Raw genomic sequence first — 19,524 nt, 5'->3', positions numbered from 1 at the left:
CCTGGTTGCCAGGCCTGGCTCTCGTCACTGGAAATAGCCGCTTGGTGATGGCAAAGAGGGAAAGGAATCCTTCCCATGGATGAGTGTGCAAAAAACAATAACCCAGCACACAGACCTAGTGCCGGTGGTGTGGGCCGGCCGGCGAGGGTCTCAGCGTGCAGGGGAAGCCAGGCAGTGGGGTTACAGATCTTTGCTGTTCAGAGTACAGAGGAAGTGAGGGTGCTTCGCATGCATCCTTGAATGCATGTCTATGTCCTTAGGATCTTTTCCTATACAAAGCCCTCTGTCCATGGATGGAGATTGATTGTGCAGCTGCCCTCCAGGCCCTCCCTGGGGTCTGTGAGGATGCTGGCTGAGGACTACCCTGTGCTCTGTGCTGTGGCTCTTGGGCTGCTCCCACGCCCTGCTCCTGCAGGAGCTGGGGAAGCTCAGGCGTTCTCTTGGCTGCTGGTGGAAAGCTTCCCAGCAGGGACATTGAAGAGCAGGAGGGACAAGTCTTCAGCATCCCCTGCACCAGCCTTCTGGGACTTTGATTTCCCTGTGGCCCTAACTAATCCTGGCCAGAGTCTGGGCGGCTCTTCCCTCTTCCCTGGTGCCTCACCAGTCCTCAGCTCTAAGGATTTCCTTCAACTCCACCAGACTCCACCTTCTATGCTCCCTGGGCCGGGGCAGGTCCTGGTTATGTGCTTCTTCTTCCTCTTGCCCAGGCCGTCATATCCCTAAGGAAGGGGTCCTTTGTTTTCTCAGAATGGGTTATCCATGCTGCAGAACCAGCGCAACTGCAGATGAGAAAGCATGGAGATAGGGAGCTTAGGTTAGTTGAGGAAGAACTTTCTAGCAATAAGCACAGTCCAGAAAGTCAGGTCTAAAGGGACTTTGGCTTCTGAAGAAAAGTCTAGCCACAGTGGCAGCTGTCTTTCAACCTCTTTCTCCCCAACACCCCACCACTGTATCCCTAGTGCCCATCATAATCTGCCTTTTCTTTCTTTCCTCCAGGGCAGGCCTGGCCCTTCTGGTGTGGCAGGACCCCAGGGAGAAAAGGTGAGCAAGCCTGGGGCTGTCAAGGGCTCCGTGCCCTGGGCAGGCAGGTGAGGGGACTGCCCGCCTTGGCAAACCAGGCTCAGGGAAGGGGCCTGGGTGGCAACTCTGGGAACAAAGCACACACAAAGGGTGGTGGCTGGGGCATCAGGAACTCACATAAGACATTTCTGGCTATCATATTGAATTTTTTTTCTACTTTTAGGAATAAACATACATTTGAAAAGCAAAGAAAGTTCTGTTATATAATATTTATATAATAAGTTCTGTTATATAATATTTAGATGTATTAAAATGTAAAAAAGCATTACAATGCTTTTTGGAATAAGGAAGGCTATAAATAAATATTAAAAAATCTTACAAAAACTTTTTCCTTTTCTGTTCCTTTTCTTTTCTCCTTCTCTACTACATTTTGCAATTTTTAAAAATCAGAATCAGAATCCTGAAAATGCCCTAGGTATTTAAAAAACAAAATAAGGGTTGTATCTTACTATATTGGTCATCTATTTTAGAATCTTTTCCAGGTTTAATGAAGTAAATTTGCTGCTAAGAATTTCTGCATCTCAGATGCAAGAGTGGCAGGTAGACATTCTTTGCAAAATGTGAAGGGCCTACAAAAATGTCCATGAAAATAGCCTTCCTAAGCATTGTGGGTCACAAAGAAGGAAAAAGAGAAGGTGTGATGTTGTATTCTGGATTGGCATAGGAGGGGTGACGAGACATAGCCTGAGCTCAAGTACAAGAGGATGACATTCTTCCAGGTTCCTAGACAGGCCCTTAGGAAGGCATCAGACATTGGCTTGGAGAATAACTGGGGAGAGAGAAGGGGCTGAGACGGGAGACATCCAGCTCAGCTCAGACGGCTGAGACCCGATCAGCATCGCTTCTTCTCAGAGCGGCTCACTGCAGAGTTCAGGTGAAGGTCGTTGTCTGACTCAGACTGGTTCCCAGCGTATGCTCTAAATACGGGAGAAGGCTGCTCCAACTCCTTATGGAAGCAGACAAGGTATCTGTTATAAATAAATAAGTAGTACGGGCTGACACAGACCTCAGCTTAGGATGGGGGCTGGAGAAAGTTAATGTCTTCCAAACTCGCTCACTCGGGCTTCAGTGCTAGCCGAGTTCATTATTCTCTCTCCTTCTAAGTATTTTTAGAGTTGAGATGTATATTGTTATATTATCCAGGTGTCAGGATTTTAATATATTCTTGCAGTTCCTTGACAGGGGATGCTAAGTCCTAAAATAAGCAGTTTATTTCAAGTCACAAAGAGGGAATGAGCCTTGAAGTCGGATCTAGGTGATGACTCTATTTCTTGCTGCCGCCTGTGTGTGTGTGTGTGTGTGTGTGTGTGTGTGTGTGTGTTATAAGTTTCAATAAGTTTCAACCTTCCACCTTATTTAGAGATTGGGTTTTGCCCTTCATATTTGGGAAACTGCTGAGTAATTATTTCTTATTATGACAAATGCAGCAGAAATGGGAGGAGGTCAAGGACCATGGCATGATTTTGGGGTTTTCATTAAAATAATTAAGAAACCAGTGAAGCTCAGGTGATATGATGCCTCTCATCTCATTCTGAGATCACATCCTTGAGACAAATCTTAGATGCTACACAATTTGGGAGAGTCACTGGAACTACAGAGACGGTCTTTTTAAACTGCTTCATTTTACAGATAATAGACCGAAGTCTAGACAATTACAGTTTCTTGCCCAAGCCCCAAAGTGAATCTGATTATTGACCAAGGCCTATCATATTATCTGCCTGTCCATTCGATGATTTACTGCAGATCTAAATATCAGGGGATGCATTTTTATGCCCTTTTAATGATTTTACTGGATTGGGTTTATGGTTGCACTAGTTACCTACCGCCGTGTAATAAATCTTCCTGAAACTTAGTAGTTGGAAACAATCATGTATGATCTCACACGATTCTGAGGGCAGGAATCTGGGAATGGCATGGCTGGATTGTTCTGCTTCACGATCTCTCCTGAGAGGCAGACAAGCTGTCAGTGGGGACACATTAATAGTTATCTCAAGGGTCCACTGGTGCTGGAGAATCTACTTCCAGGCTCACTCATGTCGTCACCGGTAGGCCCGAGTTTCTTGACAGCTGTTGGCCAGAGATGTTTACTTCCCTTTTACGTGGGCTTCTCCACAGTACTGTGCACAGAAAGGGAAATTGCTCCCCAAAAGTGAGCAGTGACTGGTTCAAGGTTGGGGGAAAGGAGGGAGTCTGAGATGGAAGCCACAGTCATTTTTATTACCGAATCTTGGAAGTCACCTCCCAGCACGTCTGCTGTTGCTGTTAGTCACATAGAGGAATGGGGATGGTGTGGGAAGTCCCCACACAGGGTTGCATGCAGGAAGCAGGGACTACGGGGGACCGTCGTGGAGACAGGCCACCACAGTGGCCACAACTGATCTTTACAAAAATGTGTCACCCATATTGTGGGAAGAAATTGATTCTAGGAAAGACTTTTGGTCCTATTATGTACTAGACTTCTGACCTTGGACAAGTTACTCAGTGTATCTGTGCCCCAGTTTCCTCATCTTTAAGACAGGAAAGATAGTATCATAGAGAACGAGAGTGAATCCATGTCCAGTCCCTGAAGAAAAGCCTGGAAGGCAGAGTCTCTCCAATAACTGTTAGCTGTATACACACAGTTGTTAGGGATGGATATGAGGGTCGTAGTTTTCCTACCAAATTTGTTGGAACATTGGCCCTTATATGGTGAGTTGAGAGTAATTAAAACATGTGTTGATTAATTGATTTCATAACTGTTATTGGAAACTCACTTTTTGTGGTGTAATATAATAATAATATTATGAGAAATACAACAATGAAACCAACAGAAGGGAATGTGACAGTGACACAAAGTAGTCATAAAAAAGACACGATTTTGAACCTCAAAAGATTCATTATTCAGCCGTTCTCTCTCTCCCTCCACACACACATACGCACACACATAGTATAGCTCAGAATGTCTTCTAACAATCCTGTATTACCAAGATATGAATAAGGTTTGTGGGAGTCTAGGGGAAATCTGACTCTGTTTGGAGGAGTTGAAGGATGTTCGTGAAGAAGTGACTTGATATCCACGCTGGGATCTGAGTGTATGGAGATCTTCACGCGCTCATGTCCTGGAAGTGCCTGCAGGGGCTATAGAGTGGTGAATGCAGTGTGTGTGCAAGCACATGTGTGTGAGAATATGTGCTCGTGTGTGTGCACGTGTGTGCAGGGGTACTGGCAGCATGGAGAGAATAAAACAGAATAGAGAAGCGTTTCTGAGGCAGGACTCAATTTCTCTGTGTGAAAAACAGGAAGGTACAATGAAGAAAACTGGCACTCAAGGTTTTTGACATAAAACATGATGGATCGGGATTTTTAGAAAAACACTTGATGCTGTGAAAAGCCAGGTGATTTTTCCAGGTCTCGGGCAGGGATGGGAGACAGGGCATTGGAAGATACATTGTGAATGTATCCATTTTGGTCTCAGAGGAAACATTTCCTGTCCATAGAACAGAATCCCGAAGGCAGTGAGCATGTGTCTTGAGCCATTTAGTCTTCCCCCTTAGCCTTAAGACCTAATAGATGCTTTCAGCTTTAATTGGTGATTCATTTATTCATTTACTAGCTTCATTAACAACAGGTTTTGAATGTTTCCCATGCTCCCTGAGCTAAGCTCCAGGTAAAAGGAAAAGTTATGTCCCTACGTCATGTGTGGAAACATTGACTATATGTATTTTCCTTGCTTTAGCCATAAGGCAACATAGAAATAATACTAAAGATTTTTCTGTGATCAAAATTGATAAATATGCTTCATTTAGGACCAAGTTGTAGCACACACCCTGGAACATCTGGTCAGGCCACAGCTGTCATAGCCCAGGGGACCTGGAGGCCAAGGAGGAGGAGGCAGGAGACAAGCCTTGTGTATAAAGTGACTTAATGAAAATGGATGAGAAGCAGTGCCACATTTTTAGTTACTTATTTGATAAATACTTATTGAATGCTGACAGTGTGCGGAGCTATGAACCTGGCATAAGAGACCTGCCAAAATATATCATCACAGCTCTCACGGTGCAAAGACAGTGGCTGGCGCAGGCAGGGGCTCAGTGAGGCTGCTCTCAAGCCGCAGAGGCTGGTGAGGGCCATGAGGTGTTCATGGAACATGACCCAAATCTAGGCACTAGATTGGATGTGCACAAAATAGAAAATAAGACTCCTGCCTGCAAGAAGCCTATGATCTGAGGCAGAGATGAGGATCAGACCCCGAACTTTGAGAATATCACAAGACAGCAGGCTCGGGCAAGACGAAGATATGTGTGGTGGTGCACAGGGAGGGGTGTGGTCCCCTGGGCCCGCAAGAATGAGCCTCAGAGGGATGGGGCTGCCGCAGAAGGTGGCACCAGTAACTATGCTGAAATGTTTGTTGTTTCTGTGCAGGGTGACGTGGGACCTGCAGGGCCGCCTGGTATACCGGGCTCGGTGGTGAGTCAGCAGTGGTTTGAATCATGGATGCAGGCGCTGGTGGGATTGGGTGGTTGGATGAGTCTTCACCTCTAAGAATAAGGCAACGCTCTTCCAAGGACATCGGTTGGATAGAAGGCTTTCAACACTAAAAATGGGGCAGAATCAGAGAAAAGTCAGGAGGCACGGCATGACATCACGGCCTGTGAATGAATGGCGTTAGTGCAGCTGAGAGAGGTTGACTGTGGTTACAGAAATGCCAGCACCTTTGCTAACGCTTGCTTTGTCTCTCAGGTGCAGCAGGAGGGCTTGAAAGGGGAACAGGTAAGAGGCACACGCGTCCTCTTCTCATGGGGATTTAGGTCACAGCAGAAACAGAAAAGCCACAACCATGATCTCAGGCTGAACTCAGATGGAGCCTTTCAGACTCCAGTTGCCTTTCTGCCAGAAATGCAAATACCCACTCCCATACCTCTGCTCCCTATCGAGAACTTGGAAAGGAAACTTTGAGTCAGGAAAGGGCCATGGGTGGTGGTGGGCCTGATCATATGGGGGAAAAGTCATGACTAAACACCTGTTTGGCTTGTGTTACCAGGGAGCTCCAGGACCCAGAGGTCACCAAGGCCCCCCCGGTCCTCCAGGAGCTCCAGTAAGTTGTCCCTCTCCTGCACAGGGTTTGCTCTGCACACTTCTCTTACCAATGGGTTTGGAGATCATAGTCATTCCCAGCCTGAGCATGGCATTATCTCAAGCGCCTTCACATCACCTGAGTGGGTTGTGCTGTTGCGGTCACGTCTCACGTAGGAAAAACTGAGCCTGGAATAGGTGGGATAACTCTCTCCACATCAGGCAGTTGCCATGTGTGGAACGGGATTGAAGTGTGGGCACCCTGCCTTCAGAGCCCCCAGTCCCCAACGGGCCACGATGGGGGTTTCTGGGGATTCAGTTTGATGTTTTATTTTCCTTTCAGATAAAGTAGAATAAAAACACTGGACACTTGCATGCCGATTGAATCACTTCCAACACACTCACTTTTCCCATGTTTCTGGTCAGTTCTGACTTTGCAGTGGCCTGGGACATTTCAGCCTCTGGTTTCTCCCTCTGCTAAGAATTTAATGATATGTAAATCACCAGTTGGGAAGCGGCCATCCAAAGGGCCCTTGTGATCATCTTATGATGCGAGTTCAGATATCGAGAATAATTAGTAAGAATACAGTACCCTCCACAGGGTCCCTGCTTTAAAGTTGCTTCTTCTGGCAATGTGCTGCTGTTGCTTTCAAGTTACTGTATTTTATTGAAAGGAATAAAATAACTGACTTATAAATGAACATAGATCAGATTTATTTTAAGCTATTGAGGCCCACTCTTTATGAGGATATATTTATATGTTTTTGCTGGGGTAAAGCTAGAAGAAACTTAAGGGATGTTTAGTTCTAGGAAAATTAGAACAATTTTATGTCAAAGATTTTGGATCAGAAAATCTAACTTATGTCTCTGTGACCTCCCCAGGTTCGGTTTCCAGAGCTGCCCACAATTGTAACTGTTGAGAGATTTAAACTAGATAATGCAGAGAACGCAGTGTGTTCCAATATTTACCTTTCTATGCATACATACATGTATATTTCAGATCTATTATTGGCAAGTATTGAAGGTCTATACTATATATGTTTTCTTGTGCAAATATATGCATATTAAGTCTGCAAGGGTGAAGATGTTATTTTTCATCTTTTACCAATGAAAACATTAGTGCAGAGACATTGAGTGGTTTGCACAAAGTCACATAGCTCTTGAGAAGCAGAACTGAACTTGAACCTAGATCTGACTGTGCAGCCTCTGCTGTTTTCACCATGGAGTATACAATCCTTCCTCTGAGCTCCGTAAGGGGGAATTACTTTACTTCATGGTCCCCATTACAGAAGAAGAAGCTAAAGATAGCTAGCTCTGCTTAATCATGAGGCAAACTTCTTGGCCTCTTCCTGAGATGAAAATATATGGGTAGTCCTCACCCTTTACCTAGATTTTGTTACAGTAAATGAGGGAGGGAGAGAAGGAAGAAACCTCAAACGTTTGTGACCACCTACCTTATATCAAGCAAAATACTAAGGCTGAAGATATAGGGATGAAATAACACATGAGGCACCCTCAGAGTCTGAAGAAGCAGCTATGTGAAAAAAGAAATAACTGCAAGTAAACATTTGCAATTTCTAGATGATGAATTGGAATCCCCTGCACGTACCATTTCTAGGGTCCATTAGACAGGACATGCGGATGGTCTTGAATCTACCTACTTTCAAAATTCAGGATATCTTAGCCTGATGCCCCACGGGGTTCCCCGTGGTTCTGAAGATGTCTTCTAGCCTAGACAGAATGGGATTTAGTACAATACATGATGTTAGTGATAAGATTCCCTTTGGAGTGTTCAAAAAGCAAACAGCCCAACTAAAGGCCTTATTAAGAGAAGAACAGTAACGAGAGGCCCAAGACTGTAAGATTCTTCAGTCGAGGACCAACATCTCTCCCGTCTCTCAGTCCACAGGGTTTATCACATGGTGGGAACTTAACACACGCTTGTAGAGCTAGCCCTGCGGCAGGTGTTCAAGAGGGCCACTAAAGTGAACCTGACTGCAGCATGAGCTACAGAAATAGGGTCATGGAAGGTACTTGGGATTAGGAACCAGAGCACCTGATTTCATGGCCCAATTTGTCCACCAAGTAATTTTGTGGCTTTGGTGACAGTGACATTGCTTAATCTCCCATCCTCATTCGATTCACCCCTAACTTGGAAATCTACCGCAGCAGCATCTTCTCCTATGTAAACACACTATGAGGTTAAATGAGCTGCTCTCTGAGGCAGAGCGCCATGGAGCCTGACTGAGCCCAGTGCTGATATCAACTGTCACTTCTCTCTGCTTTTGAATCTGCAGCAGCACCTAGCTCGGGGCCTTCTGCAGAGCAGTTACTTTCTAAATATTCATTGGGTTGAATTGAATTGAGAAGCTGGCTTCAGTGACTTCTGTCGAGAATGGAAAATTTTGAGTTTGTGTTCAGCAATCCCAGAGAGAGGAAAATATATCCCATTCTTGAAATGGAAACAGTGTTCAGCATTCTGCATCCAAATGCTGGCATCTTTCATCCTTTCCCCAAGATGAAACAGGCTTTGATAGTTTTACCAATGTCTCGTGGAGTCACTAAATGGCCAGAGATGTAGATCAATGCCAGACATTTCTTGACGCTTAAAAAACTCATGCCTTTAGGGCCTTCTCTTTCTGTGTGTCCTGAGCTCAACAGAATCTCCTTGTTAGGAAGAGAGATCCACACCTTTAATTACTGCAGTTTGTCCATTGATTTATTCATTTACATGGCGTTATTAAGAGAAAGGACCTTTGATGTAAATGCAGCTTGGTCACGTACAGTTACACAAAATTTAGCAGCAGTAGCTATTAGTATGATAATTATGAAAATAATATTTACTGAAGATGGGGAAATTGAAGTGCAGAGAGGGCATTTCTGGCCAAATTCACCCAGAAGTGGTGATAGAGTCACAGCTTAAGCTTAGGGTTTCAGTTTCCCACTCACATGGTATGCCTCATTCTGTGGTATAAATCAGGGTGCTGTCAGGGGGCCTGGATGCTGTGCCCCAGCTTTAGAACCCATTCATAACTGCTCAGTAGGTGGTTGTATCATCCCCACTTCAGAGATGAGATAACCGAGGTTTAACGGCACCAAGTGACTTGCCTGAGCTCATGAGGCAGAATCGAGGCAGGACGAGGGGGCAGGATTCGAATGAGGTCAGTATGACCCCTCCCTGTGCCAGTGTTCCTTGGTTAATTGATATTGATCTTTCCTAGGCAGTTTCATTCATTTGTCCAGACTATCATGTTTTGCATATCACTGTTGCCTGAGAGTCAGATAGTCTATGCCAGTTCTTTCTGAGCCAGCAGGCTGCAGGGAAAGGGCACTGGGCTTAGAATCAAAGACACTTAGGTTCCAGACAATTCGCTTCTGTGTGCTTTGTGCAAACCACTAAAGCAAGCTGTTGGATGCTTACAGTACTCAGTATAAAGTACGAACTAGGTTTCTTACATCCTGACTGCTCAACATACTTAATCAGATCTGATAGACGTACATGTTTTAAAGTGTTATAGGTTTGAGAGAATGGGACCTCCGAATTTCCCCATCAGAATGGGATGGTATTACACTATTCAATGAGGGTGAGATTCTAAAGCCTAAGCTATGCCATTGAGCCCTGCATTTACCATTATGTTTCTCTCTCTTTTTCCTTTTTCTCCCTCCTAAAGGGTCCAATAGGCCCAGAAGGCAGGGATGGACCTCCTGGTTTGCAAGGTCTCCGAGTAAGTAAACTCTCTTTTCTTTGTGATTCCTCAGCTCACCCACACTGGTCCCCATTTTATAATGCCATGCAGAGAAGATAGACAGTGTCAGTTTCAGGGACTTGAAATGAATATTGGAAGTAGAATGAAGGGTTGGATTCAGTTCATCAAACATGGTTGAGGCTCTACTATGTGTTCTGCCTTGAGTTGGGCTTCAGGGACATGGAGATCAGTCTGTTGTCTGCCAGGAGTCATATATAGAGAGACATGAATCCATTGGGTGATCACAGCCCCAAAGCGGGGAAGCCCAGTGCTGAGGGTATACAGAGAAGAGGCAACTGAGTGCATCTAATATATCCATGCCATTATTGAATATGATATCTCATGGTATTTAATTAATTTAATTAAGCACCTGTTTTCCTATCTAGATTGTGCACATTATTGGATATGATATCTCATGGTATTTAATTAATTTAATTAAGCACCTGTTTTCCTATCTAGATTGTACACACCATAAGGGTATAATTCATCAGTAAGTTCAGCTCTTGAAACAATGCCGTACTTTCTGAGGAGGGCTGCAGAAGCCTGCTTGGGTTGTACCCCTATCCCCTCCGATGCTCCCACAGCAAACTGGACTGAAAGCCAGACTCAACTCTGTGTCCCCAGTTCCCACCAAGGTACCTGGCACAGGACAGGAAGTCAGCTCACATTTGTTGAACTGTAACCCTTAAGCTTGTACCACCTTTTACTAGTTCACATGGTTAACAATCTGAGGGCCACAGGCATCCACAGACGGGGCAGGTAGCTCCAGGGACCAGTGAGCTTCCTGCCTCTGGAGGTTTACACCACTGATGGGTGGGTAGGAATGGAGTCCTGGCATCTGGGAGAGGCAGCCCTCATTCCACGTATGGCCTCTCTTAGCCTGCACAGTCTGTAGCTCAGTGACGTGGATAGTGCCATATATTTTGCTGTGGATTGACTTCGTCTAAGGGGGTTGCCTCCCCATCACACTTCACATCCTCAGTCCTGAAAGGGGGTGGCCTGCTCTTCTCATTCAGCGCCGACTCTGACCTGTGCTTACCCACTGGTTAACTTCGATCTTTGGTTTTCAAAGAACTGTGCCTCCTATAACCCTTTTGAATTCTCAAAATTCTACAAATAATTTATTTTAAGGCTAGGTGAGATGGGGAAAGGCATCAGGAAGATGCACTGGGTGAGAGAGATTGTATTAGTCTGTTCTCACACTGCTGATAAACACATACCCGAGACTGGGCAATTTACAAAAGGAAGAGGTTTAATGGACTTACAGTTCCACATGGCTGGGGAGGTCCCACAATCATGGCAGAAGGCAAGGAGGAGCAAGTTACGTCTTACATGGGTGGCAGCAGGCAAAGAGGGAGCTTGTGTAGGGAAACTCCCGTTTTTAAAACCATCAGCTCTTCTGAGGCTCATTTACTATCATGAGAACAGCATGGGAAAGACCTTCCCTCATAATTCAATCACCTCCCACCGGGTTCCTCCCATAGTGTGTGGGAACTGTGGGAGTTACAATTCAAGATGAGATTTGGGTGGGGACACAGCCAAACTGTATCAGAGATTCACTCGCTCCCACTTCCCATTCAGCATCCCCACCCCTGGCTCAGTTTCCCTGTCAGTCAAGTGAGGCAGTCAGGTGGGTCAAAGCCAGGTGTCTCTCTCCTCCGTAGAGTGGAAGGATCCTGGGCTTCAGAACAAGATGCACCTGGGATTGAAGCGCTGATCCACGTCTCAGCAGCTGTGTGACCCTTGCAAGTTACCTGGTCTCTCCAGGCCGGTTTACTTCTTGCTACAGTGGGGAAGATGTCACCATCAGCTGTGTTGTTAGGAGAAAAAGTGCTCAGTAAGGGACTTGGCCCTGGTTGGGCAGCATGATGTGACCGCTGACATGGCTGTCATTCTCTCAACATGCTCCTGCACATGCTTCTGCACAGTCTTAAGAGAAAACAACAATCTCTGTACATTTATGTAATTAATGTGTACGTGAAGCTTTTTTCATTTTGCATTGAACTTGGGCAATTGTTATTTTTCCAAAGTAGAGTTAGATGGTGGGTGGAACTGTTTATATAAAGATGACTGTGAAGGTTTTTAAAATCTACATCTTTATCTAATTTACTCTTGTTAAGGCAAGGAGGGAACATCTTGCCCAGAGCTCACTCATCAGGCTCATACCTTCTGTATTAGTTCATTTTCATGCTGTGATAAAGACATACCCAAGACTGTGTAATTTATAAAGGAAAAGAGGTTTAATGGACTCCCAGTTCCATGGGGCTGGGGAGGCCTCACAATCATGGCCAAAGGTGAATGGACTCAGAGTTTTATGTGTCTGGGGAGGTCTCACAATCATGGTAGAAGGTGAAAGACATGCCTTACATGGCAGCAGGCAAGGAGAGAATGAGAACCAAGTGAAAGGGGTTTCCCTTGTAAAACCATGAAATCTTGTGAGACTTATTCACTACCACAAGAATAGTATGGGGGAAACTGCCCCCATGATTAAATGATCTCCCACCTGGTCCCTCTCACAACACGTGGGAATTATGGGAGTCAAGATGAGATTTGGGTGGGGACACAGCCAAACCATATCACTTTCTTAGATACAACTTCTTTAAACCTGCTGGATGTGCTTCCCAGGGTGACTGCTGTCATCTTCCGAAACACTTTTTACCCTTCTGAGCAATACCAGCCACCCATGCAATGGTGCTTGGCCTGATCTGAGCTTAACACAACCCACAGGCCTTGGAAATTGGGCAATGCACTGGGTCTGGAGATTTGAGGAATAAAACAAGGAGATCCAGAGAAGCAAACAGGGTGAGGGGTTGGGGTGCAGTGATGACGGGCAGGGGTAGGATATGGTGTTTATTGAGCTCCAATTACATGGCAGCTCCCATAACAGCCCTGCCATCCCCATTTCTGCAGATGAAGGACAGGCTCTGATACAGCACAGCCACCAGTGACCCCTCAGGGATTCGCATGTGGGGCTGTGAGTCCCCAAAGTCTGACTTCTCATTTTCTCCCTTCTTTCTTTCCATGTGTCAGTCTGTCAGAAAGCTCATGTTGACTTCTTGTGATGCACAGACACTCTGCTGAATGCTTTGGGATTTTCTGAAAACATTAAGGTCTCAGCTACCAGGAGCTCACAGGTCAGCTAAGGAGCTCAGTGCATATAAACAGATGACCTCAATGGAGACTGAGGAAGACTACAGATGTTCAGAGGACAGAGGGAGATCTCAGCTTGAGGGAGGCCACTGAGAGGAGCAGGGGGGCTGGAAACAGGCACATCCAAGGGAAAAGGTGATGTTTGAGGTAGCCTTGCAGGAGTGAGTGAGTTTTCCATGGGAGTCAATGGGAGCATTGAAATCAGTGTTTTGGATATGGGAAGTGCCCCCTTGAGAAGGCATCCTGCCTCTGCACACTTGCTTGTGCCCCTCAGCTTCAACCTGGACTTCTTCCTCTTCAGTTTGGAAACTCATTGGTGTAATTAAAATAGCTGCAGACATGGCTTCTAGTTCAGGCTCTGCTGGCATCTTACCGGGGACTCTCAACCAGTCTCTCTTTTCTTCCTCTTGTGTTCCCTTTTCCAATTTTTTTCCTATTTTTCTTTTACTTGCTTTTATTCCCTCCTGCCCCTTTTCTTCTCACCTTTCCTTCCACAAATTCATCCATTCAACAAACATTTCTTCTTCTGTATCACGGGGTACCAGGCATTGTTGTAGGCAAGTGAGTAGTTCAGGAAGAAGGAAGCTCATGCCCTCATGCTGTTTATATTCTGGCAGGCCGGGGGAAAGAGATGAAATAGCATGTAAGCAGGTGATTCAGGAAGGCCCCATGAAGACAATTTTCTCCAGAGGTGAGGACATTGGCCAAACTGATAGCTGGGGAAGAGCCTGACAGGCAGAGGTCCTGGGGCAGGCGCAGGTGTGGAGTGGTGGAGCCCAGAGGTCCATGTGGCTGGACCCAGCAAGGGGCCTGGCAGGAGACAAGCTTCCTTTCAGGCCTTGTGGGTCATTATAAGGACTTTGGCTTTTACTGCGAGTAACCAGTGGAGCTTTTCCATGTTTTCAAAAAATGTTTTATGATGAAAAACAAGTTTATGATAAAACAGTTTTATGATTAAATGTTTTATGATGAATGATCATACACAAAAGTAGAAAGGACAGTAAAATGAACCTTCATATACCCTAAACGCACTCAACATTTATAAGTTATTGAAAAACTTCTTTTCTATATACCAACACTCCTACCCACCACTGAATTCACTGAAAGCAAGTCCTAAAATCATCACATCATGTTGTTTCTAAATATTTCAGTATGTTGTCTCCAAAAGAGAAGGAATTTTAAGAGACACAGAACCATAATACCATTATTTTACCTAAATCTATGAACACTGCTTCTTGAAGCTGCATCAAATAATGTCAGGTTCCAGATGGGCCTATCTCATACATTTCTGGTCGTGGTTGCTCATTCTGGGGTTTTGAGGGTCGCAGTGGCAGGGCCCGGGTTGCACCCTAAACACATTCATGTGTCTTATTGCGTTGAGAACAGACTGCAGGAAGGAGGCCAGTTAGAAGGCTCCCACGGTGATCCACTGAGAAAGGGCAGGGGCTGGGCAGAGCACAGGGCTTCTGAGCACCCATCCTGGTTCAGGTCAGATGCCAGGTGGAGGACATGCTGAGGAAAGGGCAGAAGTCATGCTCTGAAAGGCCCAGCGTCTAGCAGAGGAGAGTCAACTAAGAGTGACAAGGCAGGATGGTGGGAGCATTAGCACAGGGTGCAGAGCAACACAGAGGACGGCTCCCCGCTTGTCTTGCTTCCTCTAGTGAATCAAGGACGATGAGCAAGTGGGTTTTGGGGGGCCCATGGCCTTTCAGTCATCAAAGGTGATTCCCTGATTCAGGTTGTGTTCTGTCCTATGGATATTGCTAGCTCAGTGCCTGCATCTATGGAGAAAAAGGGAGTAGAAACAAATTGTAATGTTGTGGGCTTGGAAGCAGCTTCCTGTTTAGTCGCTCTCTAGCTGAGTCAGGAAAATGCAAGACAAAATGACTTATTCAAAAAATTATCTCTCTCCTTCCCTTGCCATGACCTGTCATTTCCTCCTCATCAACTTCAATTGAAACATCACTCAGAAGAGCTCCTGGGCATCACTGCACATGCTCAGGCTGTGCAAGGGAAGAGACGAGGCTGACGGCTGACAGCAGGCTGGAACCTGGGCATGGAGAGACAGACACTAAACACGGGTTGGGGGGCAACAGAACCCAGGCCCTTTATTTTAGAGATTAGCAACAGGCAGACAGGATAATCCTCGGCAAAGTAAATGCATTCATTTTGGACAAAGCTGGTATTTTTCCACATTGACATGGTAAAAGGGAGAATTGAGAGCGAGGCACGCTCCACGCCATCCCCAGAGCTGCAGGAGATGCTCGCCCACCTGCCCGCCTGCCTGCCTGCCTGCTGGAGGGCGGTAGCAGTCACCAGGCAGAGAGATAGAGAAGGACTGCATTTCTCTTTCCAAGGCTTTAATTTCCTGCCTGTTGTCTGAGCTGGGCATTAAGGAGGTTGATCAGGGAGCACTGTCACCTAGTTGAAATGAGAGATGCTGCAGTTGCGTCTGAATCCTGAATGTTTTGGCGGAAGAACCAGCCTGGCTCAAGGCCACTGCAGCAGTGGGACCTTTCAGAGCTTCCAGAAGGCTCACTTTTCCAATAAAAAAAATTGTCATGCCCGAATCATCCACCTCAAAATGGCTGTCACTGTTATTCTCACACCATACCATTTTAATTTTCTGCAGATTTATCTGATATTTTTCTCATTTGAGAATTTGTTTTTGTTTTCTTTAACAGAATGTAAGACTATGAGAGGAGGGACTTTTTCTTATTTATTTTTATAACCACAGTAATGAGAAGAGTCCCTCACACCTGTAAAACATACATATTTTATGGACACATAACATAGTTATAAATACAATAGGAATATGCCTATAAAATATGCATAAATAGATAATGGCATTAATTAAATAGGTAATGACATTAATATAATCTCATACAGTTAAGGAACATAAGTGAATGATTAGAAGAGGACAAGATTCAGAACTGGGTGCCTGGTCACCTGGGTTCTCACCTTCCACAGGGGATGCCTCATTTTGGAGAAGAGAATGTGGTCCCTTCTTACGCCCTGCCTTGCTCTGTAGCACTGAGTCTCAGCTGAAATCGCCTAGACATCATCTTTCATCTTCTCTGGAACATTTAAAAAAAAAAAAAAGAAAAGTTGGTAAAAAAAAAATTGTATATTGTGACATATTTCAACAAAATGTAAAATTTGGGATGTCTATAGAAGCATGGTGGCAGCAGGGATCTTTGAGACTCACAGTGAGAAATGTATCCAGAAACGTGAATGACCTTCTCAAGGTCACTTAGATCTTGGTCATTGCTCTTCCCACAGCGGGTGACAACCTCTTTGGTTCATCTGATCATTTTCTCAGTATCTTCTGGTTTCTCTTCCCTGTCATCAATAGATGAGGACTGGAGAGGTGATCCTATCCAACAAGATGTCCCCTCTTACAAAGACGGCAGTGCTCCCCACCCATCTCACTGTGTTCTTGACTGTCATTTACTTTAAGAACGCATTTTAAAAATGGAATCTCTCTTTATAGATGTATAGCTAAGAGAAGGGAGAAAGGAAATAACATTGATTGAATAGTCACTGCATAGCAGGCACTTCCCTAGGGAACTGTTTGCACCAATGATTCTCATTTAATTCCCACAAGGACTCTCTGAGGTATGGCGGTTTTAATCCCATTCTACTAATTAGGATTCTAAGACTTAAAGGTATACATCAAATTACTGAGTGTCACCCAGGCTGTAGGTAGTGAGGGTACTTATACCTGGGGCATGAGATCTGCCTGGCTCCAAATTCTCCACCCTCTTTGCTTCAATATTGTGAGTGTGAGTGTGTGTGTGTGTGTTGTGTGTGTGTGTATCCATGTGCATATCAGAATTCTAACATGGAAGTTAACTGTCCTTGCTGTGCATGCTTTGAATAGATCTAGGACCCTCAATACCTGACCATGCCTGTCCGATAGGATGCACTGGGCACACATCAGCTTAATACCTGGCTTTCGCTTGGAACCAAGAGTCTCATTATTGTTGAAGGTTATCTGGCCCACCAGCTCTGATTTCTAGTAGATTTGAGGAAGGAAACATGGCCAGTCTTTTTTTGCAGTGGCAGCCTAGGTTGAATTCGTTTTCCTTTTTCATTCTAAAATCTTTTTCCTGCCTTTTCCTGCTCTACCAGGTGGTAACAGTGTTGTTTGGATCCTAGGCTACTGTTTGATTCATTTCATGGCATGAAGCCAGGGTTTATATCAGGACACCCTGGGTTTTCCCTGCACACCTGGTTTCAGCTCTAACCAGTAGAAAATAATCATGTTTGACATTCTGAGGCCTGGAGAACAGGAACTGAGCAGAAGACCATACGGCACATATTAGAATCAGTTGCACAAGCAATCCTTTTATCTGTTAATGGCCCCTCAGATGACTGTGTTAACTCATCCTGGCCGGGACAGAGTTGCTGTTCTGAATTTATAGGCTTCCTTCCTCTCCGTGGGCAGACAGGCAACCTTGGAAATACCAGTTCCGCTCAGCATCTTGGCATTCAGAATGGCTTGAAAAATCTGCCCTCTTGATAAATTACAAACACTTAATCCAGATATTGTGCTGGGTAGCAATTTAAAAGAGAAGAAAAGAAAAATGACAAGAAACAGGCCTATCATTAGTAAAACAGCTCTTTATTGCTACAAAATTTATTTTTTCTAGCACTTCTCAAATCTCTGAAACCAGGTATGGGACAAAAATGCAGAGATTACATAGCCACTGCTACATCTACCTTTACTAGAGTTGCCACTATCACCACTGCCACCAATAATGTTAGCATCATCACCATCACCATCACCACAATCACCACCATCACCATCACCATCATTACCACCAAAACCATCAACTCCATCATCACCATCATGATCACTACCACCATCACCATCAACTCCACCATCACAATCACTACTACTGTCATCATCAACTCTACCATCACCATCACCATCAACTCCACCATCATCATCACAATCACTACCACCATCACCATCAACTCCACCATCACAATCACTACTACTATCGTCATCAACTCTACCATCATCATCACCATCAACTCCACCATCACCATCGTGATCACTATGACCATCACCATCAACTCCACCATCACCATCACAATCACTACCACCATCACCCTCATCAACTCCACCATCACCATCACCATCAACTCCACCATCATCATCACAATCACTACCACCATCACCCTCATCAACTCTACCATCACAATCACTACTACCATCATCATCAATTCCACCATCACCATCACCATCAACTCCACCATCATCATCACAATCACTACCACCATCACCATCAACTCCACCATCACAATCACTACTACCATCATCATCACCATCAACTCCACCATCATCATCACAATCACTACCACCATCACCATCAACTCCACCATCACAATCACTACTACCATCATCATCAACTCTACCATCATCATCACCATCAACTCCACCATCACCATTGTGATCACTACGACCATCACCATCAACTCCACCATCACCATCACAATCACTACCACCATCACCCTCATCAACTCCACCATCACCATCACCATCAACTCCACCATCATCATCACTATCACTACCACCATCACCCTCATCAACTCCACCATCACAATCACTACTACCATCATCATCAACTCTACCATCGCCATCACCATCAACTCCACCATCACCATCACAATCACTACTACCATAATCATCAACTCTACCATCATCATCACCATCAACTCCACCATCACCATCACAATCACTACGACCATCACCATCAGCTCCACCATCACCATCACAATCACTACCACCATCACCATCAACTCCACCATCACCATCACTACTATCATCACCATCACCACCATCACCATCACCATCAACTCCACCATCACCATCACGATCACTACTACCATCATCAACTTTACCATCACCATCACCATCAACTCCACCATCATCACAATCACTACCACCATCACCATCAACTCCACCATCACCATCACCATGGCTACTATCATCACCATCACCACCATCATCACCATCAACTCTACCATCACCATCAACTCTACCATCACCATCACCATCAACTCCACCATCACCATCACCATCAACTCTACCATCACCATCACCATCAACTCTACTATCACCATCAACTCCACCATCACCATCACCATCACTACTATCATCACCATCATCACCATCATCACCATCACCATCACTACTATCATCACCATCACCACCATCATCACCATCACCATCACCAGCAACTCCATCACTACCATAACCATTAATGCCATCATCATCAATGCCACCACAAGACCCCATCACCGCCACCACCACCATTATTATCATCAAAATCACCAACTGCTACCATTGTCATCACCATAACCACTATTACTAAGTACTTTGTGGGCATCATCCAATTTAAACTCTGTGGCACTGCTAGGAGGTTGAATTTTGAAACCAGATCTGTTTGACACACAGTCTATCACCCACTACAAGAACACAAAG

At 45.1% G+C, this 19,524-nt stretch overlaps 1 protein-coding gene across 1 annotated transcript in view; it reads left to right on the top strand.

Annotated features, from left to right (window-relative positions):
• COL22A1 (collagen type XXII alpha 1 chain) overlaps nucleotides 1–19,524 on the top strand; it is a 325,869-nt gene that overhangs the window by 153,094 nt on the left and 153,251 nt on the right. Inside the window, exons 18-22 of the mRNA XM_055348666.2 lie at nucleotides 997–1,041; nucleotides 5,482–5,526; nucleotides 5,800–5,829; nucleotides 6,101–6,154; nucleotides 9,804–9,857. Of these exons, the coding sequence (XP_055204641.2) occupies nucleotides 997–1,041; nucleotides 5,482–5,526; nucleotides 5,800–5,829; nucleotides 6,101–6,154; nucleotides 9,804–9,857 (228 nt within the window). The remainder of the gene's footprint in view (nucleotides 1–996; nucleotides 1,042–5,481; nucleotides 5,527–5,799; nucleotides 5,830–6,100; nucleotides 6,155–9,803; nucleotides 9,858–19,524) is intronic.

This window comes from Gorilla gorilla, chromosome 7 (genome assembly GCF_029281585.2).
Source record: "Gorilla gorilla gorilla isolate KB3781 chromosome 7, NHGRI_mGorGor1-v2.1_pri, whole genome shotgun sequence".
In the NCBI taxonomy this organism is placed as follows: Eukaryota; Metazoa; Chordata; class Mammalia; order Primates; family Hominidae; genus Gorilla; species Gorilla gorilla.
Note: the sequence above shows the minus strand (reverse complement) of the source record. Positions and strands in the feature narration are given on the sequence as shown.